This window comes from Hyperolius riggenbachi, chromosome 1 (assembly GCF_040937935.1).
Source record: "Hyperolius riggenbachi isolate aHypRig1 chromosome 1, aHypRig1.pri, whole genome shotgun sequence".
Taxonomy (NCBI): domain Eukaryota; kingdom Metazoa; phylum Chordata; class Amphibia; order Anura; family Hyperoliidae; genus Hyperolius; species Hyperolius riggenbachi.
Window position 1 is genome coordinate 382,560,682 of NC_090646.1, and position 26,241 is coordinate 382,586,922.

Genomic DNA, 26,241 nt, shown 5'->3' on the forward strand with positions numbered 1-26,241 from the left:
CTGCAGGGAGTTATGATATCTGGAGATTAATAAGGAAATGTATGGAAGGGATAGCCTATGTAGAGCTTTGAATGAGGGCCAATGGAGGGATTAGCAAACAGGGACGGCATCAGAGGAGCAGGAGTAGAGATGGATGAGACGAGCAGCAGAGTTTAGTAGGGACTGGAGAGATGGCAATTATTTGTAGGTATGCCACAGAGTAAGGTGTTACAGTAATCAAGACTGGAAATGATTACAGCATGTACAAGCATTTTAGCAGCCTCTTGTGTAAGGAATGAACGAATTCTGGAGATATTAGATTGTTACTATTTTGAATGTATGCCATTAGATGTCATCATCCTATTCTAGAATCTGACTTCATGTAAGCTAGAAGTCCCACATTTTTTCACTTGGGAGTACACTTAGGTAGAAGGGCATCCTACTAACAGGTGAATACATTTTTTATTGATCATTTTCCATCAGGTCTGCTTTTAATTATGGTGGAGATTGTGTATTTTTTTGTGAAAAACTAGATATGTATAACTTTTTACTTAGCGGGAAGCATTGCTGCAAATACTTTTCCATCCATGACATTGGTGGAGAGTACACATGTTAAGTTTTTTAAGGAATATATAGCTATGTTTTTACAAATCATTTTAATCTGTTTAGCCATAAGGACTATTGCAAAGCTTACATTGTTATCCCTAACTAATTATTGATTTATTAATGGCCAGAGGCCTCTTTAAAGTTATTGGCTGCTTTCTTAGTTTGTTTTCACAATTCATGCTCCCCATCAGGTCTGTTTGAGTTTAAAGTGTACCTGAGATGAAAGGGTGTAAAAGCTTTATACACACCTGGGGCTTCCTCCAGCCCCCTCCACGCAGATAACATCTCCCACTGTCCTCTTCCACCTCCTGGATTCTCTGGTAGATGCCCTCTTATCTTCGGTCAGTCAAGGCCGGGCTGTGCAAGCGTAGTATGCCCCAACTTACGAAGCTAATGGGACATTTACCAGAGCATCCAGGAGGTGGAGGATGGCGGTGAGGGAGCGATCTACGTGGAAGGAGCTGAAGGAAGCCCCAGGTATGTATAAAACTTTTGCACCCTTTCATCTCATGTTTATTTTAAAGTGCTGGCCATGTTCCGATTGGCTATTAAGATTGTCATGTGACATGAATTTGGGTGTTTAGAGGGGTATGTAGCTGTATTCCAGGGAGCTTGCTCTAATATGCCATGTGCTGCTTCATACAGGCATATGTTCTTGTAAAGGAGCTATAAAATTGTGAACCCTTTTGGTCAGAAGTCTTGCATTGCATTGCATCATTTCAGGACAGTGGGCAAAGACATATAAATCCTTCCTTTTTCGCCACTGGGTTCCAGGAGTACATCTTGAGCTGCTGGTTTTATAGTAGACACTTAGACTCAATAAAATATGAGGTTTGCAGGAGCAGTGATGCTTGGCCCACAGCAGCAAAAAGGAATCCTTTACTTTGCTCTTCCGGTTGTCCTGAAATGATGCACTGTGAATTTTACTTAACCACTTTAGTATTTGCCGTCTCTGGCCCCTTAAGGAACAAATACTTTTTTTTTCTAAAGGAAGCAGGTCTGTGATAACTGTGATTGGGTCACAGGGTCAGGAGCCAATGAAATTCAGAGTGACAGCAGAACGCACTGCATTGTCGCTGGAATGGCAGGAGTACATGAATGTGAATGTTTTGAAAAAGTGGTTGCAAACTATGGAAGACCATTAAAAAAACATGGAACATCTTGTCATTGGTCATTTTTATTGAACATGTTTGGGCTTCCAAGAATGTATTTATTCTGGACAATGGGAGTTTATTACAGTTTTCAAAAGGGGATTTAATTTTGTATTTAATCTCTTTCTACACTCATCCTTGATCAGAATGATCACACCAGTGATTGCACTGTCCTAATAGATATTTATTACACAATGCTTTGGAAAGCATGTTCAGATTTTTCACAATGTCTTAATCCCACCAGGGAGAAGGTGCATAAAAAGAAGCCTGTTCGTGCAGACCCTGCCCAGCTTAGACATGAAGACTCAGATGCAGTGTGGAATGAACTTGCCTACTTTAAGAGGGAAAACAAAAAGCTATCAGTGGAGAAGTAGGTGATTCTGTTTTAAGCTGAACATAAGCGCATTCATGTATCCATAAGAAAAAAGCTAAATGTGAATTTCATGTTCCTAGTATAAAGACATATACACAAGTACTTGGGAAAAAGTATGGTGTGCTGGTGACCAAAATATAGTCAAACTACCTTGCATGTAGTTTTGCTGCTCTAACATATTTGGAACATTGGGGCATCATTACAGGCTGAGAGATCTTTTTAGTAAATTCAAAGAGAGGCAAGTGGTTGGCACTACAGCGATATAGCATGCATACATCAGCTACGGAAACAAGCGGTTTGCACAGGAGGAGCCTCCGTAGAAGCGCTGTTTAGCGCGAAACGGCTGTCAGGCATCCTGTGCCCAGCACCCACCGCCATCCGCGCCTCTTCTCACCAGGGTATGTGCTTCCTCATGCCATAATTTTTTGCAAGTTGTTGCACGTTTGCACTTTATCTTTGCTACAATAAATTGAACACTTACAGCAGTGCCAGCTTTCCTGCCTTCTTTGCTTGCTTGAGATCTTTTTAGTATTGGGAATTTTCACGATCCCTTATTTAATCAGCAGCCTGGGTTTGAGATAGCTGCAGCTTGTATGTGTAGCAACAATAAGTCTCAGTCTACACTTGTCCAGTTGCAGATCGGATCCCGTTTCAAACGGATCAGTTTTTCAAAATGTTGTCCTTTTGTAGCATATGTTTCCAGTGTGTTTAAACGTATGTCCTTTCTTCATGTGTGTTTCTATTGGATAAGTGATGATGTTAAGGAGAGGAGCAGGCAGTAGGCAATCCTTTTTTTTACTGCTGTTTTGTGTGCAAAAGTTTTCTGTGTAGCCTTTCACTAGCCCTCCGTGCAGCCGGGGTCCGTGAAAAACCTGCAAATCCGGACTCTCCGTTCAGTTTTTCAAAACGGATCAGTGTGTGAAGACGGCCACTATTTGAAACATTGGTTGTCTGTGGCTCTTGTTTTGATACGGGTCAAAAAGCGGAGCTACGGATACGTTTTTTAACCTAGTGTGAACCAACCCTAAAGAAAAGTGAAAACACACACAATTTGGTGTAGCAATGGTCAGAGAGTGACTGTTCTTGTATGTATTTCAGCTGTGTGAGTTAGGCGAGAGGTAGGTTTTTATCAGCCTGTAAAGTTCTTCATTCTCATTCTTTTTTTTCTTGTCTAGTATGTGAATCAGACGCACAGTTTTGATACAAGTATGCTTTAAAGCAGCGGTCCCCAACCTTTTTTGACTCATGAACCACTTCAATATCAGGCAGTTTTTCCAAGGAACGTGCGGGTGTGTTAAAGTGACTGGGGAGGGGGGGGGGGGGGGGGCGGGGCAGTGTCATTATATAAAGTCCTGGCAGCACCAGCCCTATCCAACCACCATGCTCATCACTTTGGAAAAGATGTGTCTGCTGCATAACCCACCAGCAAAAGGTACGTTTTGGTGTGACAGGTGGTGATTACTTCCTAGGCTTCCCTACCTACTGGCCCTGTCACCTCCATCCTTCTCTCCTCCCCACAGCCCCTTTACCCTTCCCTCTACCCCACACTCACCTCACTCTTCTCTCCTCCCCACATTCACTTTACCCTTCCCTCAGGGGTCTAGTCCTGGGAAAAGAGGTGAGCGGACTCGCCCTAAAGATCCCTGCGCCGCGCTACGCATAGGGCACCAAATATGAGCGTGGTCAAGCATAATGTGGGTGTGATCATGGGTGGGACCAAATATACATGACTTTAGCAGTGATGTAAAAGGTCTGCCGGGGAAGTTTGAGCTCTGCCGTAGTGTATCCCCCAAAAATAGATCTGACAGCATTTCACCAAAAAGACACGTAATCTGGTAGTAGTTCCTCCAAAATGCAGATAATATGGCAGTGGTTCCCCCAAAATAGACAGTGTGGCAGCAGCAGTTCCCCCAACATACACATAATCTGGAAGCAGTTCCCCAAAGTACGCGAAACCTGGCAGCGGATCACCCAAAATACACGTAACACCCAAAATACATGTAATCTGGCAGCAGCCGTTCCCCTTACATACACTTAATCTGGCAGCTGTCTCCCAAATACACTTAGTCTGTTAACAGCGGTTCCACAAAAATGCAGATAACCTGAGAGCACTTCCCCCAAAATAGGTACCCCCATCATAGGTAGATAGGTCTATATGTGTCCCGAATATAGGTAGCCATGACTATAGTAGTCCCCAGTATATGTAGCCAGAGGTATCGGTGCCCAATATATGTAGTCAGGGGTATAGTAGTCCCCAGTATATGTAGCCAGAGGTATATGTCCCCAGTATATGTAGCCAGGGGTATATGTCCCCAGTATATGTAACCAGAGGTATATGTCCCCAGTATTTGTAGTCAGGTATATGTCCCCAGAATAGGTAGCCAGGTGTCTCCCCAGCAGGAGGGGAGCAGTGCAGTAAAGGGGAGCTTTGGGCACAGCGTGGGATAAAGGGGACGCCACCCCCACTTCCCTCACCTGGGGCTCCCCTTCCTCACTCTCCCCTCCAGAACCAAAATGTGTGGGCGGCTGGCAGCGGGCGGGACTTACCTCTTCCTCGTTGCTGCGCGAGAGGAAGCACTCCACTGCCGCTAGTCTGGTCTGGTCCAGTCTAGACCAGAGCAGCGGAACGCATAACTTACCTGGCGCTTGGATCGAGGAAGAGGTAAGTCCCGCCCGCTGCCAGCCGCTGCAAATTTTAGTTCTGGAGGGGAGAGCGAGGGATGGGGAGCCCCAAGGTGAGGGAAGGGGGGGGGTAGACGCCCCCCCCTTCCCCACGCTGTGCCCACTAACTCCCCTTCCTCTGCGCTGCTCCCCTCCACACATGCCAGGATGGACGGCGTCCACCCTCTGAAAAAAGCAGGTGGACGTCGTCCACCCACGTTCACGCCCTACTCGACCCCTGCCTTCCCTCCTCCCCACACTCATCTCACCCTTCTCTCTTCCCCACACTCACTTTACTTTTGCCTCCTGCCCACACTCACTTAACCCTTCCCTCCTCCCCACACTCAATTCACTTCCTCCCCACGCCACTTTATAAAGCGCTAACATATTACACAGATAGGGGAGACTTTACATTAAATAATGTGACACAGGGATATTATAGCATTCAACAGTGGTACACAAAGTAGTGATTTAACAATGTAGGGATAAATATAGCAGAGAAGAGCACATGGGGAGGAGGGCCCTGCCACATAGCTGATAATCTAAGGGGTAGTAAAGGTCTTTTTTTTTTTCTGGAGAACAGTTTTATTTAACTGTGCTGTGTAAGCAGGTTCAAGTGATAAAAGCATTGCCTTAAAATACAGGTGCTTGCTGCTTCAAGCCATATAGTTATGGTAAGAGTACAGCCTATTAGACTTAGCTATGCCTTAATTGAAATTCCACAATCCTCTGAAAATCACTATTAAGGATTTGACAACTGTACTCATTTTATTAAAGTTTAGGTTTTCTTTAAGTCCTCATTTCTTTCCTTTCTGTGACATGTACAGCAAGTTAGTAGCCAATATAATACCACAAAATTTAGGGATTGTGTTAATTAATGTGGTTCTCATCTGCTGGAGATGTCGCTCTTCATTAGCCTGTATTTTATACACTGCCTTGCTTCATTTCTGGAACGAGGTGGTAAGGGGATAACCTAGGCAGCCATACTCGTTTGATCTCCCTGATATATACGCAATGCAGAATGCCTCAGCTTTCTTGGTTCCCTGCCCTGTCCTGCTAATCCCAGCTGAGCTCATTATGATGTTGCCTCGCTGCTACTCCCCGAGCCAGATCTGTCCAAGCTAATTACTGCTACCAGTAGAGCTGCCTGTTAAGGGTCTGGTGTGGATCTGCTAACATGGTCCTTGGTAGTGACCTGCAAAAAAGCACAAGGGAGTTTGCTTTCTTTCTTGCTGCACTACGCCTGTCCTCTGGGCTTAGCTCTTATCCCCATCACACAGATATCTTAGTTGCAGTCAGAGGAAAAGTTGGTGTAGAAAATTCATATTTGAGAAAACACGCTGTTTGGGCTTTGATCTCCTATAAATAGGAGTGTATTAAGCACAGCCTGGAAAAGTGAGAGATCTTCTTGGTTTAAGAAATGTAAACAGGAAACCATTTTTCCCTACAGGTGTCGGTTAACCACCTTCCTAATGTTTTCTCTTTAATACTTTTATCAATATTTACATTATTGCACTGAGACTTTGACTAGCCCATATTTATCCTCTTAGTTTTATAGTAATGAGTCTAGAATGCTTAGTTCCTCTGTCTGTGTCCAAACAATTTATAGTAGTAAAAAAATAAAAATAAACTGTTGATCCTGTGTAGAATGTTATTACAAATATATCATCAGAAATAAAACTTTGGTAAAAAGAAATCTGTGTCGGTAATAGAGCAGTGGTGAAGAATTGTAGATTTCACACACCGTACAATTAAAAGATTACATTTTACACCAATTCAAAAAATATTAGTACATAGCAAGGAAATGAGCAGCGTTACTTAAAAACAGACTAGTGCCTATCTGCAAAAGAGTGCAAGCCCCACTTGTGGGGTCGAATACACACCGAGCATACACATGACCTGTCTACCACTGGAGGATGTTGGTTTCCTGTAACAGCTTGCATGCAACCCATTAAGTACTCGTCCCTCCCACTGCGAAGAAGTCAATCCTCCATGGGAGGGGTCTAACACTAACTAAATCCTAACCTATGTATATGCATAGCCTGGGTGCGCTACCAAGTAAAATTGAAAAATCGAAAATTGCGCAAAAGGTGGATCAGCGCAACACCAGGCCGCCTCTGAATGGCCTCCAATCAGAGATGCGCTGAGCCCCCCCAGGAACTACAAACGCACCTTGAACCCAAACAGAAGCTCTGCATATACACCAAAAGCATGGCTGTTAACCTCCTGAGCGATATGGACAAGCTCAGCTCGTCCATTACCGCCGGAGGGTGCCGCTCAGGCCCTGCTGGGCCGATTTTTATCAAATAAAAAGCAGCACACGCAGACGGCACTTTGCCACCCGCGTGCTACCTGATCGCCACCGCTCTGCGGCGATCCGCCACGAGCAGCGGCGAAAGAGGGTCCCCCCAGCCGCCCGAGCCCTGCGCAGCCGGACCAATCAGTTCCGGCCAGCGCTAAGGGCTGGATCGGAGGCGGCTGACGTCAGGACGTCGGCTGACGTCCATGACGTCACTCCGCTCGTCGCCATGGCGACGAGGCAAGCAAAACAAGGAAGGCTGCTCATTGCAGCCTTCCTTGTTAATTCTGATCGCCGGAGACGATCGGAATTACGCTTCAGGAGCGCCCTCTAGTGGGCTTTCATGCAGCCAACTTTCAGTTGGCTGCATGAAATAGTTTTTTTTTATTTAAAAAAAACCCTCCCGCAGCCGCCCTGGCGATCTTAATAGAACGCCAGGGAGGTTAAGTGGGAGCAGCTGACCAAAAACGAATTAAATTAGTACATAGCAAGGAAATGAGCAGCGCTACTTAAAAACAGACTAGTGCCTACCTGCAAAAGAGTGCAAGCCCCACTTGTGGAGTTGAATACACACAGAGCATAAGTATTGACTCAGGGGGCTGAATAATTACGCACACCCCACTTTGCACTTTTTTTTTTTTTTAATGTTTGGAATTATGTATGATTTTTGTTCCACTTCTCACGTGTACACCACTTTGTATTGGTCTTTCACGTGGAATTCCAATAAAATTGATTCATGTTTGTGGCAGTAATATGACAAAATGTGGAAAACTTCAAGGGGGCCGAATACTTTTGCAAACCACTGTATATCTCCCCTAGTTGTGCAGAAACCAACTGTTTGCTTTTAATTACTTTTAGGGTTTTCTAATGTGTTTACAAGACCCAGGGAGTTGCAGAAGGGTCAAATAGAAACACTAAACTTTCTGTCCTTTTTCTACTAAGTAGTAAAGCAACTGCCGAATATTTTTGCAAACCACTATACACACAAACACGCACGCACACGCACTTAGAAGAATTGTGATTTAGTGTGCACTCCAGCACATGTTAAAACTCAATACAATTTTGAGAGAAGAAAATAGTACTTTTGGAATCAGTAGAGGTTACTACATAAATGTGTCTAGAAGCAGTCGGTTTGTCTGGCAGGATCCTCAAAATATTGTACAAGGCATACCCTTAATATAATAAGAGATACCTTCCAGGCAACTTCTTCTACCAGGAAAACAGTCAAGTTTCATTGATAGGATTCGACTAACAGGATAAGTCCCAGATGGACAAGTGTAGGGAAGACATGTGTTGTGCAGAATAAGTGCCAGTAATGAGCGCCTGTGGACAGAACTACTATTTGCCTCTTGACTGCGAAGGTCCTTTACCAGCCAACGACAGCGATATACGGGAACATTTTTTTTTTAATCTTACCAAATCTTTATTCAGTATTTCAGTACTAGGCAAAGAAACACACTGTGTTATTCCCTGCTCAAACAGCAATGTCAAGGTTCAATTAAGAAACAAATTTTATAACTGAAGTTAGATTTTTCTTTTTACATTTTTGTCAGGTAGCAAGGTAACTAGCTTTTCTAACTTAGAGGGACAGCCACAATTAAATATTAATGTCATCATAAACCTGTTCTTTAGGCTAGCATTGCCGAGGGTTCTGTCAATGTAAATGCAGCAGCTGTGTCACTGAAAAGATGTCAAATGCAAATGGGTGACCCTGAAAACACTCTTTAATGCATGGGGCAGTCTCAAATCAGGCAAAGAAAAGAAAATGTTCCTTTTAAAATAAATGTAGGAGTACGTGTTTGTCCAGTGATTTATTTCATAGTACTCTTTTACTGTAAGAGAATTGTATGAAGTTGCCCTATTCCAGATTTATTTTCTATTCAAAATGCAATCTCAAATCGAGTCATAAGACATGATATAATTTTTCATTGGTAATAGGACATATTACAACTCTTTATTTCCATTACCTAAAGGAGACCTCCAGTTAGTATTCTTCATATATCAGTATCAGACAACAAAAGTAGAAACTCAGTTTTATTATTTTCTGTTTTTGAGGATAAAAAAGTAAGGTATAAACCTTGGGCTGGGCTCCTGATCAAGTGTTTATGCTTACAAGATATTGCTTATCAAGATGCATGCTGGGAGATAAACATGAAAAAGGTAACTGAATCATTTTCATTAACACTTTACTTTATAAAGCAAACTATTAAATAATGCCTTGATTAAATAGGAGTCTCTCTGAACAAAACAAACAAAAAAAGTACATAACTGACAAGTAAGATGGAGGTATACATAAAATAGTATAATGGAAGTAAAGGTCACTTAATAAGCTACATTGTAAGAATGAAAAACAAAATTCAAAAAGACCGAGAACTAAGTAGAGTGGCTTATATTCCACAATATGAAAATGCTATACTTATCACAGTATAAATGAAAATCCATCTTCGATTAAAAAAAAAAAAAGGTAATGTTATTAATGCAACCCAGGAGTGATGATTGTCACGATTTTGCAAACGCCATTGCGCCAAGCGCATGTTATATGCACCCAAAATATGATCTGGAGCACCCCTTTAAATTCCTTAGCCTGCTTTTAGAAAATGAGTGTTCTTCTATCTCACAACCCCTGCACTGGGGGGATGTTAATATTTGTGTGTACTTACTGAGAGAAGCCATTTACCCTAAAACCAGACCATCCACACAGGCAAAGGGTTATCTATCGGGGGGGGGGGGGGGGGATAAAGATTCTCCAGGAAATTCCTCTATCCTAGTTTTAAAGATAAGAAGATCCATGGAGAACAGACCCCCTCATAAACTCTTTAGGACCCATTCACATTCCTGCACTTAGACTAGTTGGAGAGAATGACTTTTAATTCACCTTGATATGAAAGAATAAGTCATTTACATAATTTTACTAAATTAATCAATGTTCCATAGATGCCAAACATGTCAAAATTATCAGATATGCTGTAACCTGAACAGGAGGTGTCTGGTCCACAAAGCATTAATCTGGCACCTTCTATACCTGAGATATCAAACCCCTCGGCAGACAAGATGTCAGCTCTAGCAAGTTTGATATCGATTGGTTCAGAGCATGATGACAGAATATAAAATGCTGGTTTTTATATGACCTGTCCGAGATCCGCTGAGTTGTGGCATAATTGGAGAAAATGCCAATTCGGTCCCTCAGACAATAGGGGCCGGACTTCAGATTGCTAAGGGTGTGAGAACATCTCTAGTTACCATCCACACGCTCTGGCAGAGGAAGAGTTAAAACACTGCTGGACACAGGAGAGAGTCTTTTGTCCAGCCATCCATCTACTATCAAAAGGATTGGCATTACATTCTATCAAAGGACTTCTATCCATTCTACAGAAATTTTCAGAATTGGCCTTCATATCTTCTGTTGGACTTATTATCGCAAAGGACACGGTAATTTGACAAATTGCTCAGATTATCAATAGCTATTTTTACATTTATTCCTTATTATTTCTGTAGAAATTTGTTCTATTGCTATATTTTTTTGTTCTGCATTATTTCTTTAAATAAACGATTAAAAATCGTTCGTCTAAGCGCTGTTCTGAAAAAAATCTCCATAAACGGATTCATATCTCCGTAGAGGCGTTACTATAGCAGTTTCGATATCAATATTGTTAATTTTTCTATCTCTAGAAAGTTTGTGTATTAACCTTTTTAGGATTTAACTAGAGTTAGACTTAGCGAATTCACACGCTTCATTGCAGATTGGTGGCAGCGACCTGGCCTCTCTAGGAAAGCCCAGATTGTATTGATTGTATAAACAGTTGAAATTGGACTGTGTGTGGACTCGCCAACCAATCCAAAAGGTTACTTTGCCTGCAGTGCCGACTGCCTTCAGGATTCCCTCAGGGTCTGAGGCTTTATGGTAATCTGCAGCAAAGGGAACAGGAATTGGTGGGCAACTGCGCATACGTCACATTGGTGGCAGCGGTGGGATGGAGCCCAAATTGCTGTTATAGTGTTTGCAGTTGTTTGGAGATAATTTTCAGAACGATAGAACATTGTTATTTAAGTAACTTTTCTACAGAGCTGAAGCTCTGAGCACATAGACGGTGCAGTTTGATATAGCATTGAATCAGATTGTTACAGTTTTTATTTGGCTATGTCTGAGCAAGTCAATAACCAAAACATGTCCTTGCCCGACCTACAAAACTATTGTCAGGTGCGGGGCATCGATATTTTGGGAAAAACCCAAGCTACACTGAGGACCATCCTCATGGAAGCCGATGGCCAGGTGATGGATGCCTTGCCACAATCCGGTCCAGAGAGACCCGATACTCCCGAGCCTGAAAGTGCTGATGTTGCAGACCCAGCTCAGGAGACTGAAAGTACCCACAGGGACTTTGATGCACCCAAAGATGCTGTGGATGACACTCGCATAGGGGCCGACAGCCCTGGCTCATCCTTCCCTGTCGCTGATCAGGTGGAAGAGCAGGTGCTGCAGCACCTGAGGGACACTGGCATCCAGGCATACCTGCAGTTCCTTCTCGAGGAGAGACGACGCCAGTCTGATGAACAGCGATTGCAACTCGAAATCCAGAGGGAAGGGAAGACGGCTCCAGCATGAACTGGAAATAGCTAAGGTTAACCAGGCCAGCCAGCCTTCCTCACCTAGCCCTCTTCTGGCAGGGGGTACACCTGTGCCTGTGACCCCCAAAGCAAAATTTCCTGTCATGGAAAAGGCGGTGGACATTGATCTCTATCTGTGGTCGTTTGAGAAAGTGTGCCGACAGTTTTGCATTCCAGAGGCACAGTGGGCCATCCATCTGACACCCCAGCTGACTGGTAAAGCACTGGATGCCTATGCTGAGATGCCCACAGATCAAGATGGCGATTATAAGGCTGTCAAGGAAGCTATAATCTCTAAGTTCCAGTTAACTCCTGAAGTTTACCGGAAAAAGTTTCGTACCCTTCAGAAGGCACCTGCAGACACAGATGTGGTTAGCCGCCTGGGCACCACCTTCCATCAATGGACTCGAGTACTCAACAAAAAGACTTTTGATACTCTGGCAGATCTGATGATCCATGATGAGTTCCTCGCTATATGTGCTGCAGACGTGAGGCAGTTTGTGCTGGAGCGGAAGCTTCTGTCTGCCAAAGAAGCTGCTGAGCTGGCAGACATGTTTGTTGCCACCCGGATGCCAGATCTTTGCAAACCTGCAGTCCCGGATAACCACAGACAGGTGGTACCAGATACTCGCAGATCCCTGCTACCTGATGGCCTTAAATCCCCAGTACCTGACCGGGACAGAGCTATGTCCCAGAACTGGAGAGAAGGCAAAACGTGAGTCAAGGAAGCCTGGTGTGAGCTGTGTCGCAGGCCCAGACACACCAAGCAAAACTGCTACGCGAGGAAGCTGGCCCAGCCATCTAGCCTACAGGGGGCTAGCAACTCCACACCACCATCTGGCCCAGCCAGGGTCAGCAACGCTGCAACTCCATCCAATGTGCTGCTCGTCGGTGGTCCCCAAATGCAGCAGGGTTCTAGCAATCACCAGCCTGTTGTTGTGAACGGGCAGACCATCGTCGGATTCCGTTATACTGGAGCAGATGTTACCCTAGTTCGCTCAAGCCTTGTTAAGGAGGAGGATATCCTCCAAGGGAAGTACCTCACCCTGACAGGAGTCGGAGGTACTTGCACCCATGTTGCCCAGGCCCGAGTTGCAATCGACTGGGGAGTGGGATTTCAAGAGAGGGTTGTTGGGGTCTTGGATGATATTCGTGTTGAAACCGTGCTTGGCATGGATCTGGGCACCCTTGTGTGCCATTACGAGTACCCTGCGTTACATTATATCAAAGGACTTATATCCATTCTACAGAACTTTTCAGAATTGGACTTCATATCTTCTGTTGGACTTATTATCGCAAAGGACATGGTAACTTGACAAATTGCTCAGATTATCAATAGCTATTTTTACATTTATTCCTTATTATTTCTGTAGAAATTTGTTCTATTGCTATATTTTTTTGTTCTGCATTATTTCTTTAAATAAACGATTAAAAATCGTTTGTCTAAGTGCTGTTCTGAAAAAATCTCCGTAAACGGATTCATATCTCCGTAGAGACGTTACAATAGCAGTTTTGATATTAATATTGTTAATTTTTCTATCTCTAGAAAAGTTGTGTATTAACCCTTTTTCCTACAGAATTTAGCTAGAGTTAGACTTAGCGCATTCGCACGCTTTATTGCGTATTGGTGGCAGCAACCTGGCCTCTATAGGAGAGCCCAGATCGTACCGATTGTATATACAATCGAAATTGGACTGTGTGTGGACTCACCAACCAAACCAAAAGGTTACTTTGCCTGCAGTGCTGACTGCCTTCAGGATTCCCTCGAGGTCTGAGGCTTTATGGTAAACTGCAGCAAAGGGAACAGGAATTGGTGGGTGACTGCGCATACCTCACAATGATAAACTGTTGGGAAACAATGTATCTAGAATTTTTCTCCTAAACAGGAAGTTCCTGTAATTCCATAGTGCTATGTTCACATCTACCTTTTCTTCTCCCATAGAGAGCTATGCTAGTAACATAGTGCTATGTTCACATCTACCTTTTCTTCTCCCATAGAGAGCTGCATAACATTATATGTTCCCTGCACTCAGATATGTTTTTCTCAGCAGTGTAGTGTTTTACAACACTAGTTATCGGTGTTACAGTCTGACTGCAGAGAAACTGTCATTTAAAGCAAATTTGAAGCCACACTGAAAAAATGTTTGATAGTCGTTTATGCAGAGGGATGGCTCTGGATCCCGTAGAGCCTTCCCGTTCCTCCTCTCTCCGTGTCCTTGTTCCCTCACTGTCCTGTTAAAATGATGTGCTTTCAGAAGTCCTTGGAAGGCTCATGCTTGTGCAGTCCGGACCGGCTCTTCTCAGGGGCGTATCTGGGTAATATAGTGCCTATGGCAAACACTGAAATTGTGCCCCCCCTCGATCAGTCAAAGCTCCCTTCCCCCTAAAAACAGCATATTTTCTCATTTTGTTATGATTGGCTGTGTTTTTTTGGATCGGGATATTGCGGAGTTTACTTTTTTGGAAATTGCTCTTCTTATTCACTCTCTGTCCTCTTTTCTAACACTAAGCCAAGTGTGCCCTATATACCTAAGTTAAGTACCATGTTTCCCAGTTAATTGCATTAGTCTGATCTGAGGTCTGAATGAAAGGGAGACATGGAGGCAGGCATGGTGATGCTGCACAGGAGCAAACATTACGCCCATGGTGCTGTGGCGCCCATGGCACAAGCCATACCTGCACCCCTCTAGATACGCCTCAGGCTCTTCTTCAGAAGTACTCGGGGACAGGAGTACTTCTGCAGCCCTCGAGAGGGCTTCCGAAGGTATATTCCATCAGCTGGTCAAGATAGTAAAATCTATCTTCATCCCCCCTTAGAGGGAGGTAAAGCAAGGGAAAGGATGGGGGCACACAAAGAATAATAAAATGTCTAAAATCTGTTTAGAAGTGATGAGTCTGACTCAAGTGGACGTCTACTCCTGCATCAGCTGACCTGAGGAAAAGCATGAATATCTCACAAAATTAGTTGTCTGGGTTTAATAAATTATTATTTAAATGTTTTTACCTATTGGTAGTTTACCACCTGTGGTAAACTCATCTTGCTTTCCTTTTATTACTAAGTAGGACTGAGATTTTACATATACATGTTTATCTCATCATGTCACATCAGGCACCCTATACAAACATCTTGACATGTCAGTTTGCAGCCAGAAATGAATGTTTAAAAGGGCCTGTAAAACAGCAGTGTTATTTTTTCCAATCCAGTACTTTTTCACGCTCTTTGTAAAGTACCTCCTGCCTAGTAACACCTTAGTAACCCCAACCCCATGAGTAATAAGTTTATATCGATTATAAAGTAATGCAACTTTGTAGTAGTAATAACTTTCAATAATCAGTAAACTACCATAACTCACACAACAGGAACTGTGCTGTTACAGTTGTGCTGTTGCTGCTTCAGGCCTGAACATGCAACAATAAAAGCTTTTTCAACTTTGTATGCATCTGAATAAAGCTTTTTTTTTTTTCTATTAAAAAATGAGGTTTACTTTTTAAGAGCTATACAGAATGATACGATTCTGCCTGGATCTTTATAAAAAAGTTACAGGTATCTTAGATTTTAGATACGTCAGAAATACTGAGCTTATGAAACTAGAACATGGTAAGAGGAATCAAACTTCTTAAAGAGAAACAGTATAAGTAGAGCTGAAAGAAGAACAGTGAAAGCATATTGCACGCAAGTAACTTTGTATATGGATAAAAGTCACCTGTTCCTCAAAATTAGCTGACGTTATATGGTAACCTAGGAACCAGATAGAGCTGCACAAGTACAAAACAAAATGGGTGGGACAGCAAAGGGGATGACCAGCACCACTTTCCTCTATAAATTTTGTGCAATAAAAAAAGATGTTATGGACTAATTCAGTAAAGCTGGATTTGTAGGACGTGCGGCAGCACTCCCTCCTCTGTGAATGCACAGCTGAATCGCGGAAGCCATGCAACAGCCATGTTGGCCAAATCACTATGGCAAGCAATTCGGCCGGCGGCACCATTATCCCCTATGGCAGAGTTTCCCCGCGCAATTTGCCCAGTTAAAAGAAAAGGCAATATTTTATTTCATGAGGGCAGCCATCTTTTTGGTTAAAAGGAGGTGACAGGGAGCAGGAGACACAGTTCCAACTGTCCTGTGTGCTGATCATCCCTCCCAGTTGCTAGGCAACAAGAACAACAACATAGGAAATCCCATCATGCTTTGCACAGCATCAGGAAAAAAAAGCCCGGGCAGTTTTCTTTGATGGGTGGAGCTTAGCTAAAAATGCAGCTAAAAATGATGCTTTGGTAAGAAAAACAAAGTTCTGATACTGTGAAACTGTTAAAGAAACACCAAGCCTTTTCAGTTCTGCTGAGTAGATTTTTAGTCCGGAGGTTCACTTTGACTACATGCTACACAACAGCCTCTGCAATAGAGAAGAAGAGGCTGTCTTATAGACAAGCCAGCAGGCAGTTGGTGTGACCACTTCCTACATAGCCACAAACCCAAATGAGAATGGCAGAGAGTAAGGTACAGCTGCTAAGAATACAGCCTACATCATACTGGGCACTCTATCACTGGAGTTGAAGAGCTATATAGAAACAAACTGTGTAAGCCTTCCTGCAGCCTTTATTGAATACATTTCCCACCATGCACATTAGTAGGCAGTATCTTGTAGACATAAAAGCTTTCAGTCCCAGCTCTCATATAAAAGGCAGGTGCCTGAAAGAGGAGAAAGCTGCAAATACCCTTCAGTACATAAAAAAAGCAAGGCTAGCTAATAAGACTGAACACTAAGTTAGCACTAGCCCTGTTATCTTTTAGTTTTTACTTAGGTTTTGAGGAGATGAATTGTACGTGGCAGTCTATATCCAGGTCTAGTATCATGTGCTCAGAAGATCCTTTAAAAACCACACACACTGCTTAAAGTGAATTCCAATTTCCACTGCACGTCTTTTATTAAGCTTGCTCTCATCACTTGTGTAAGGATAGTTTGAATGCATAAAATAAAGCTGAAATCCTAGTGATCGCTAAGTAGCCAGGGGGAGGCATCCTCATGAATAGAGTTTAAAGTATTAGATTATTGCGAATGGTCACGTTGTATCTTGCCTATAGGAGACCACCATCTATACAGAGAGGGGAAGTGGTTATAGCTGCTCCCTACTGATTTGACCTCTTTCACTGAAAGGGTCATTCTCTCTCAATCAACCACAAGTTCTGGAATCCTATAGTGCTAGACGTTGCCCACTAGAGATAGAGTTAATCTACTCACAATGTGGGATATAGAGGGGCTCCAAACATTTTAAGGTAAAGGTACCTTAACCTTACCTGTTATCTCAGCTAACAACCTTTCACCCCGTGTAGAAGTTCTGTTTCACTTAAAGCATCTTAATAACGTATTTATGCAGAAAAAAAATCTATTTGTCCCCTTTTGATGTTTCATGTGTATAGATCTCTGTTCCAACATCTAGGGCTTGATTCACTAAGACAAATAGCATGCCCTATCCAAGTCAACACGCCTTATCAGAGATAACGCGCCTTATCAAAGTCAACACACCTTATGAGAGTAGCATAGCGAGCGCTACGAACTTATGCCTGATAATTGGCAATGACGAGAGCTCCACTCGTCCTGCCCTGAGCCCCTGCGGGTTCGTAGCGTTCGCTATGCTACTCTGATAAGGTGTGTTAACTTTGATAAGGCGTGTTATCTCTGATAAGGCATGTTATCTCTGTTAAGCGTGTTATCTCAGATAAGGCGTGTCAACTCGGATAAGGAATGTTATTTCTAAGGTGTGTTAACTTGGATAAGGCATGATATTTGTCTCAGTGAATCAAGCCCCATGTGAGCAAACAGTTGAAGCCCGACAAAGGCTATACAAACAAAAGCTTGCTTACTCTTACTCTTTTAAGTTAGCCAATAAATGGTATCATCCTGATTCAAAACGCCTTGTTTTTACTTTTAAATAAAGACAATTGAGTGGATACATTTAATATTTTTATTAGGATGACACATTTCACTAACTTATTCCAGCTTCATCAGGCGCAGTCTACAAAACAGCTTTGGGGTTTCTCAATATCCCCTACAATCTAGTTCAGTCAGATGCTGGGATGGCCAGCAGGTATGGCATAGTGAGGTTTAGGCAGAGGTTGTGTTGGGCGGCACACAAGGCAAAGTCAAATTTAGGCAAAGGGCAGAAACCATAAGCTGAGGTAAAAGGCAGGATCAAAAGATACAGGTCAATGATGAGAATATCCAGGGCAATGTTTAAAGTATCAAGGTACTGGAGCAGTTTGAGCATACAGCACCAGGTGCCTACAGAGTGAATGTTGTAATACTGGCCCTGAAATAAGCACATGCTCCCTGAGTACAGAATTGTGCACCAGCCCCTGTGTGCATATGCCAACCCATAGCCATGGAAGAACATGGGGAAGCACTGCCTACTGCCTACAAATGAAGGAATGCCCCCTGTCAAGCACGTGAGACACTCTAAAAGGACTGGATGTGTCACTGAGGGGTGGCTAACAGTTTCACTTTATAACTGCTTGTTTTAAAGGTGGTGTTTCCTAAGTGCTTCCTGTTGTAGGTAATACCACCTAAAGAATCCCTCCCTATCCCTTTTTTTAAAGCGGTACTCCAAAATTGTGTATAAATGCTTCCTAAACATTCCCTTGTGTTTTCAATTAGCTAAAAATAATAATTCAGGTTTGTATATGAATGATTAAGATTTTTTTAGTCTCAACGTTACGCTTAATTAGTTGACTGTGGTGATTTCAACTATCTTCTGAGCCCACATGTACTGCATGTTGAGAACCTAGTATGTAAATAATAGTTGCCTTATTTTCAGCAATAGCTAGAAACTTGTTTTCTGGTCAGCTTTGTTACTTCCAATGCAATTTCAGGTTTTCAACAGTTTGCTGGCTTGCATAATCCTCATACACATACACCTTCCTACTACTGTATTTGAGGTCAGACAGTACAGAGCCTGAGAGTCCATAGGTAGAGACAGAAAAGGCCAGAAACCATTAACAGTAACATACATTTTCTAACACAGAGGTAAGTATGATTTGCTTGACCACACTCACCTTCAGGCGTGCCACCTTGTTTTACTGCTTTAAAATAAGACATACCCATGGGTGCTTGTCACTACATGTGTCATCGTGCCCTATGTCTAATGTATCCCATAGACATCCAAGGACTGACAGTCTTCAGTCATAATCTAATCCTTGTCATGTGTTAGCAAAAGGAAAGAATAATAGTTTTTGCCACAACTTCTCTGTCCAGCTGTACTGCTTGTACTTTCATACTGTCATTGATTTCATACACACTCACTGAGCACTTTATAAAGAATCTTTAAAGGAAAATTAAAGTGAGAGGGATATGGAGGCTGACGTATTTATTTATTTTTAACCACATCCTGCAAAATGGATGTATATATACTTCCCATTTGTACACTAATTAGTGCAAATAGGATGTTTAATAAACATCCATACTGCAGAAACGCATGTGCGCTGTGAGAGCCTGTGCACACATGCACACCTGTTTTAACCACTTCAATGCATGATGTGAAGGGTTTAAACCATGCAGATCGGTATTGTTTAAAAGAAAATGGATATGCAGCCTCCCTGTCCCTCTCAGTTCAGTTGTCCTTTAAAGTGGACCTGGACTCTTGCACAGGACAGAAGGAAAACATACAGAAAGGCACCCTGTATGTATTTAGAGTTTAGACTGTTTAATTCCCCCTCATTTATGTCTAATCATAGGTTGTAATTTGATCTCTTTCCTGTGTCACATGACTGCCATGGCAAAGATGGCAGATAAGCTCATTTGAAAGCACAGGCTGTTAACTATATGTCCGCTTCCATGAGGAAGTAGAAACAAAGCAGATTTATTTTAGGATTTGTGTCAGCTGTAACAAAGAAATGTTTTTTTGTTTAAAGGTTATTATGCTGTTGTGTATCTTTTAGAGCTGAGAGGAGTTCTGAGTTTAGGTCCGCTTTAAGTATGACTTTGTTCTCATTCGTATAGATATAGCTTTTTTGTACCAAATATTTAAACTCGCACCCTAAAAGTATAAATACAATTAAAGCAACATTTTACAATTTTGAAAGAAAAACTAAATTTTACAGAAAAAAAAATGTTAAAAACCGAATCAGCATTGTTATTTGTGCTGTTATTATAATATAACAAACAGATATTTTTTTTTTTACACAAATAAAGCACTGTGGTCAGCACTCTGCTTTTTCCGTACAGTAAAAACAAAGAGAAAACAACTGACAAGTGTTTGTTCTCTGCACTTGTGACACAGAGTTTCAAAACTGCTAGTGGTAGTACACACCCATCAGATGACAAATGACAGAAACAAAGCACTTCAATTACTCAACTACTAAGCACCATTTTAGAACAGCATACTCAGTAGAGTTCTCTTCTAACGGTCACAGGCAATAGTGGATGGGAAGGGGAACTATTAGTACTTCACTAAAAAACATAAATTGGTTGAAAGTTTGGATGTATTACTTGTTTTTTTACAAACACCACTGGCTTAAAGTGGAATATAACCCAGTATTTCTTATTTGCTCTAAAATATTATTGACAGCATATAATATACTAACACAATGTTTTTTTTAGTAAAACAGCATTTAAAGGGTTACATCACAGGACTGACTTTTTCTTCTGCAGGGGCTGCTGCAGCCGAACTGGTGATTAGCTTATCTTCTGTATACATTCTTTACTTGATACAATTAACCACTTAACGTCCGCCTAACGCCGATAGGCGGAGGCTGGTCGCAAGTGGAAGTACATGGAAACTGCCTGCGCAGCAGCGCCGTAAAGGAGATCGGCGATCCCCCGCCTCTGATTGGCCGGGGATCGCCGCATTCTGATAGGCTGAAGCCTGTCAGAAGTCCTGCGCCGCCCAGGGGATGGAGGGGAGGGAGGGAAACAGAGGGAGGGCAGAAAACGCTTTGAGGAGCCCCCCCTCCCCGCAACACGCAGGCAGCCGGCGGCGATCAGACCCCCCTGCAGGACAATCCCCCTAGTGGGGAAAAAAGGGGGAAGTCTGATCGCCCTGGCTCAAACACGATCTGTGCTGTGGGCTGAATAGCCCACGCAGCACAGATCAAAAGAAAAGAGTCCGGTCCTTAAGTAGTTAAGTAAACATTCCCTGACTGTCAGAAACTTATGCTAATGAGTCCTGGAGTGAAACACAGGTCAGAAATCACTGATGGCTGCATTTAAAACAGAATTACAAAAGTTATGAATAAAATGCAGCACCAGCTTTCAAAGTAAATAAACTGAACTTTGGGAAGTTATAATTTATAAATGAATTATAATACTTGTGAACAAAAGCAAATATGATAATTGTATGGGTTATAAAAAGTAGGAAAACACATTTTTGTTTAATATTTTGTCAGAGTTTTAAACCGCTTTAAAGAGGAACTCCAGTGAAAATAATGTAATAAAAAAAGTGCTTCATTTTTACAATAATTATGTATAAATGATTTAGTCAGTGTTTGCCCATTGTAAAATCTTTAAAATCCCTGATTTACATTCTGAAGTTTATTACATGGTAACATTTTTACTATTGGCAGGTGATGTAGCTGCTGCATGCTATTTTGGCGGTTGGAAACACCTGTAAACAGCTATTTCCCACAATGCAACAAGGTTTACAGCAGGGGTCTAGTCCTGGTAAAAGAAGTGAGTAGACTCACTTGGAGAACCTCTGCGGCGCGCCAAAAAATGGGCGCGGTCAAGCACACCGTGGGCGTGGTCATGAGTGAGGCCAAATATACATGACCTTAGCAGTGATGTAAAAGGTCTGCCGAGGAAGTTTGAGCTCTGCCGTAGTGTATCCCCCAAAAATAGATGTAATCTGACAGCATTTCACCAAAAAGACACATAATCTGGTAGAAGTTCCTCCAAAATACAGATAATATGGAAGTGGTTCCCCCAAAATATACAATGTGGCAGCAGCAGTTCCACCAACATACACATAATTTGGAAGCAGTTCCCCAAAATACGCGAAACATGGCAGCGGATCACCCAAAATACACGTAACACCCAAGGGACATATAATCTGGCAGTAGTGGTCCCCCAAACATACACAATCTGGCAGCAGTTCCCCAAAATACACGTAATCTGTCAGCAGCCGTTCCCCTAACACACACATAATCTGGCAGCTGTTCCCCAAAATACATAACAGCGGTTCCACAAAAATGCAGATAATCTGACAGCAGTTCCCCCAAAATAGGTACCCCCAGGTAGCCAGGTCTATAGGTGTCCCCAGTATAAGTAGCCATGAGTATAGTAGTCCCCAGTATATGTAGCCAGAGGTATAGTTGCCTAGTATATGTAGCCAGGGGTATATGTGCCCAGTATATGTAGCCAGGGGTATATGTGCCCAGTATATGTAGCCAGGGGTATATGTGCCCAGTATATGTAGCCAGGGGTATATGTGCCCAGTATATGTAGCCAGGGGTATATGTGCCCAGTATATGTAGCCAGGGGTATATGTGCCCAGTATATATAGCCAGGGGTATATGTGCCCGGTATATATAGCCAGGGGTATATGTGCCCAGTATATATATAGCCAGGGGTATATGTGCCCAGTATATGTAGGCAGGGGTATATGTGCCCAGTATATGTAGCCAGGGGTATATATGCCCAGTATATGTAGCCAGGGGTATATGTGCCCAGTATATGTAGGCAGGGGTATATGTGCCCAGTAAATGTAGCCAGGGGTATATGTCCCCAATATATGTAGCCAGGGGTGTATATGCCCAGTATATGTAGTCAGGGGTATATGTGCCCAGTATATGTAGGCAGAGGTATATATGCCCAGTATATGTACCCAGGGGTATATATGCCCAGTATATGTAGGCAGAGGTATATATGCCCAGTATATGTAGCCAGGGGTATATGTCCCCAGTATATGTAGTCAGGGGTATATATGCCCAGTATATGTAGCCAGGGGTATATATGCCCAGTATATGTAGGCAGGGGTATATGTGCCCAGTATATGTAGGCAGAGGTACAGTATATATGCCCAGTATATGTAGCCAGGGGTATATGTGCCCAGTATATGTAGTCAGGGCTAAAGTAGTCCCCAGTATATGTAGCCAGGTGTATATGTCCCCAGTATATGTAGCCAGGGGTATATATGCCCAGTATATGTAGGCAGGGGTATATGTGCCCAGTATATGTAGGCAGAGGTATATATGCCCAGTATATGTAGCCAGGGGTATATATGCCCAGTATATGTAGTCAGGGGTATATGTGCCCAGTATATGTAGGCAGAGGTATATATGCCCAGTATATGTACCCAGGGGTATATATGCCCAGTATATGTAGGCAGAGGTATATATGCCCAGTATATGTAGCCAGCAGTATATGTAGCCAGGGGTATATGTCCCCAGTATATGTAGTCAGGGGTATATATGCCCAGTATATGTAGCCAGGGGTATATATGCCCAGTATATGTAGGCAGGGGTATATGTGCCCAGTATATGTAGGCAGAGGTACAGTATATATGCCCAGTATATGTAGCCAGGGGTATATGTGCCCAGTATATGTAGTCAGGGCTATAGTAGTCCCCAGTATATGTAGCCAGGTGTATATGTCCCCAGTATATGTAGCCAGGGGTATATATGCCCAGTATATGTAGGCAGGGGTATATGTGCCCAGTATATGTAGGCAGAGGTATATATGCCCAGTATATGTAGCCAGGGGTATATGTGCCCAGTATATGTAGCCAGGGGTATATGTGCCCAGTATATGTAGTCAGGGCTATAGTAGTCCCCAGTATATGTAGCCAGGTGTATATGTCCCCAGTATATGTAGCCAGGTGTATATGTAGCCAGGTGTATATGTGCCCAGTATATGTAGGCAGGGGGATATGTGACCAGGTAGCCAGCAGAAGGGGATCAGCGCAGAGGAGGAGAGCTATGGGGACAGCGGGGATGGGCGGACATCTCCCCCCCTCCCATCCCTCACCTTCGTGCTCTCCTTCCTGCCTCTCCCCTCCGGCGTTTTGAAGTGTCGGGCCCGGCGGCGAAAGTGGGCGGAGACTTACCTCGTTCCAGCCGCAAGGGACGCTCCGCTCTGTGTGCGGCTAGTCTGGTCTTCTAGTCGCACACAGAGCGAGCGTCCCTTGCGACTGGAATGCGGAAAATCTCCGCCCACTTTCGCCGCCGGGCCCAACATTTCCAAACGCCGGAGGGGAGAGGCAGGAAGGGGAGCACTAAGGTGAGGGATGGGGGGGAGATGTCCGCCCATCCCCGCTGTCCCCATAGCTCACGTTCTCTGCTCTGCTCCCCTCCACACAAGCCAGGGTGAACGGCGTTCACTCTGAAGAATAAGTGGGTGGACGCCGTTCACCCGCGTCCACGCAGGACTCGACCCCTGGTTTACAGACAGGAAACTGCCACGAGTACCACAGTCCTCAGAGTTTCTTGTGGGAGGGGTTTCACCACAATATCAGTCATACAGCACCCCCTAATGGTCTGTTTGTGAAAAGGATTATACAGTGGTTTGCAAAAATATTCGGCCCCTTGAAGTTTTCCACATTTTGTCATATTACTGCCACAAACCTGAATCAATTTTATTGGAATTCCACGTGAAAGACCAATACAAAGTGGTGTACACGTGAGAAGTGGAACGAAAATCATACATAATTCCAAACATTTAAAAAAAAAAATAACTGCAAAGCGAGGTGTGCGTAATTATTCAGCCCGCTGAGTCAATACTTTGTAGAACCACCTTTTGCTGCAATTACAGCTGTCAGTCTTTTAGGGTATGTCTCTACCAGCTGTGCACATCTAGAGACTGAAATCCTTGCCCATTCTTTGCAAAACAGCTCCAGCTCAGTCAGATTAGATGGTCAGCGTTTGTGAACAGCATTTTTCAGATCTTGCCACAGATTCTTGATTGGATTTAGATCTGGACTTTGACTGGGCCATTCTAACACATGGATATGTTTTGTTTTAAAACATTCCATTGTTGCCCTGGCTTTATGTTTAGGGTCGTTGTCCTGCTGGAAGGTGAACTCCTCCCCAGTCTCAAGTCTTTTGCAGACTCCAAGAGGTTTTCTTCCAAGATTGCCCTGTATTTGGCTCCATCCATCTTCCCAACAACTCTGACCAGCTTCCCTGTCCCCTGCTAAAGAGAGGAACCCCCAGATCATGATGGTGCCACCACCATATTTGACAGTGGGGATGGTGTGTTCAGAGTGATGTGCAGTGTTAGTTTTCCGCCACACATAGCGTTTTGCATTTTAGTCAAAAAGTTCCATTTTGGTCTCATCTGACTAGAGCACCTTCTTCAACATGTTTGCTGTGTCCCCTACATGGCTTGTGGCAAACTGCAAATGGGACTTCTTATGCTTTTCAGTTAACAATGGCTTTCTTCTTGTCACTCTTCCATAAAGGCCAACTTTGTACAGTGCACGACTAAGGCCACATACACACATCAGACCATAATCTTTTGAAAATGAAAGATCACAGACCAATCTTACCACCCTTCATGTAGTATGAGAGCCATACCTTTACAGTCTATTCTATGGAGCTGAACTCCCCATCAGACAGAAATCTTTGCAAGATGCTGCACACAAAGATGCTGTACAGACACAAAAGATCAGTATCTGCAAAAGATCTGTTCCTGCCAAAGATCCGTTCCTGCAAATTGCATTCATAGTCTATGAGATCTGCAGATCATCATACACACCTTGTTTAACTGACATTCATCTGCAGATCAGACAAGCATCTGCAGATCTGAAAATCCATCCTGGTGAATCTGATCTGCAGATGAATGTCTGTAAAACAAGGTGTGTATGATGATCTGCAGATCTCATAGACTATGAATGCATTTTGCAGGAATGGATCTTTTGCAGGAACAGATCTTTGGCAGATACTGATCTTTTGAATGTCTACAGCATGTTTGTGTGCAGCATCTTGCAAAGATTTCTGTCTGATGGGGAGTTCAGCTCCATAGAATAGACTGTGTAGGTATGGCTCACATACTACATGGAAGGGGGTAAAATTGGTCTGTGATCTTTCATTTTCCAAAGACTATGGTCTGATGTGTGTATGAGCCTTAATAGTTGTCCTATGGACAGATTTCCCCACCTGAGCTGTAGATCTCGGCAGCTCGTCCAGAGTCACCATGGGCCACTTGACTGCATTTCTGATCAGCACTCTCCTTGTTCAGCTGTGAGTTTCGGTGGACGGCCTTGTCTTGGTAGGTTTACAGTTGTGCCATACTCCTTCCATTTCTGAATGATCGCTTGAACAGTGCTCCGTGGGATGTTCAAGGCTTTGGAAATCTTTTTGTAACCTAAGCCTGCTTTAAATTTCTCAATAACTTTATCCCTGACCTGTGTGTTCTTTGGACTTCATGGTGTTGTTGCTCCCAATATTCTCTTAGACAACCTCTGAGGCCGTCACAGAGCAGCTGTATTTGTACTGACATTAGATTACACACATGTGCACTCTATTTAGTCATTAGCACTCATCAGGCAATGTCTATGGGCAACTGACTGCACTCAGACCAAAGGGGGTTGAATAATTATGCACACCCCACTTTGCAGTTATTTATTTGTAAAAAAAT

At 43.1% G+C, this 26,241-nt stretch overlaps 1 protein-coding gene across 2 annotated transcripts in view; it reads left to right on the forward strand.

Annotated features, from left to right (window-relative positions):
• CNTLN (centlein) overlaps nucleotides 1-26,241 on the forward strand; it is a 540,427-nt gene that overhangs the window by 216,628 nt on the left and 297,558 nt on the right. For both annotated transcript variants that reach the window (XR_011020538.1, XM_068234381.1), the window contains exon 13: nucleotides 1,981-2,106. Coding sequence is in view for 1 of the 2 variants with exons in the window: in XM_068234381.1 (XP_068090482.1) it covers nucleotides 1,981-2,106 (126 nt within the window). In the remaining variant the exon portion in view is untranslated. The remainder of the gene's footprint in view (nucleotides 1-1,980; nucleotides 2,107-26,241) is intronic.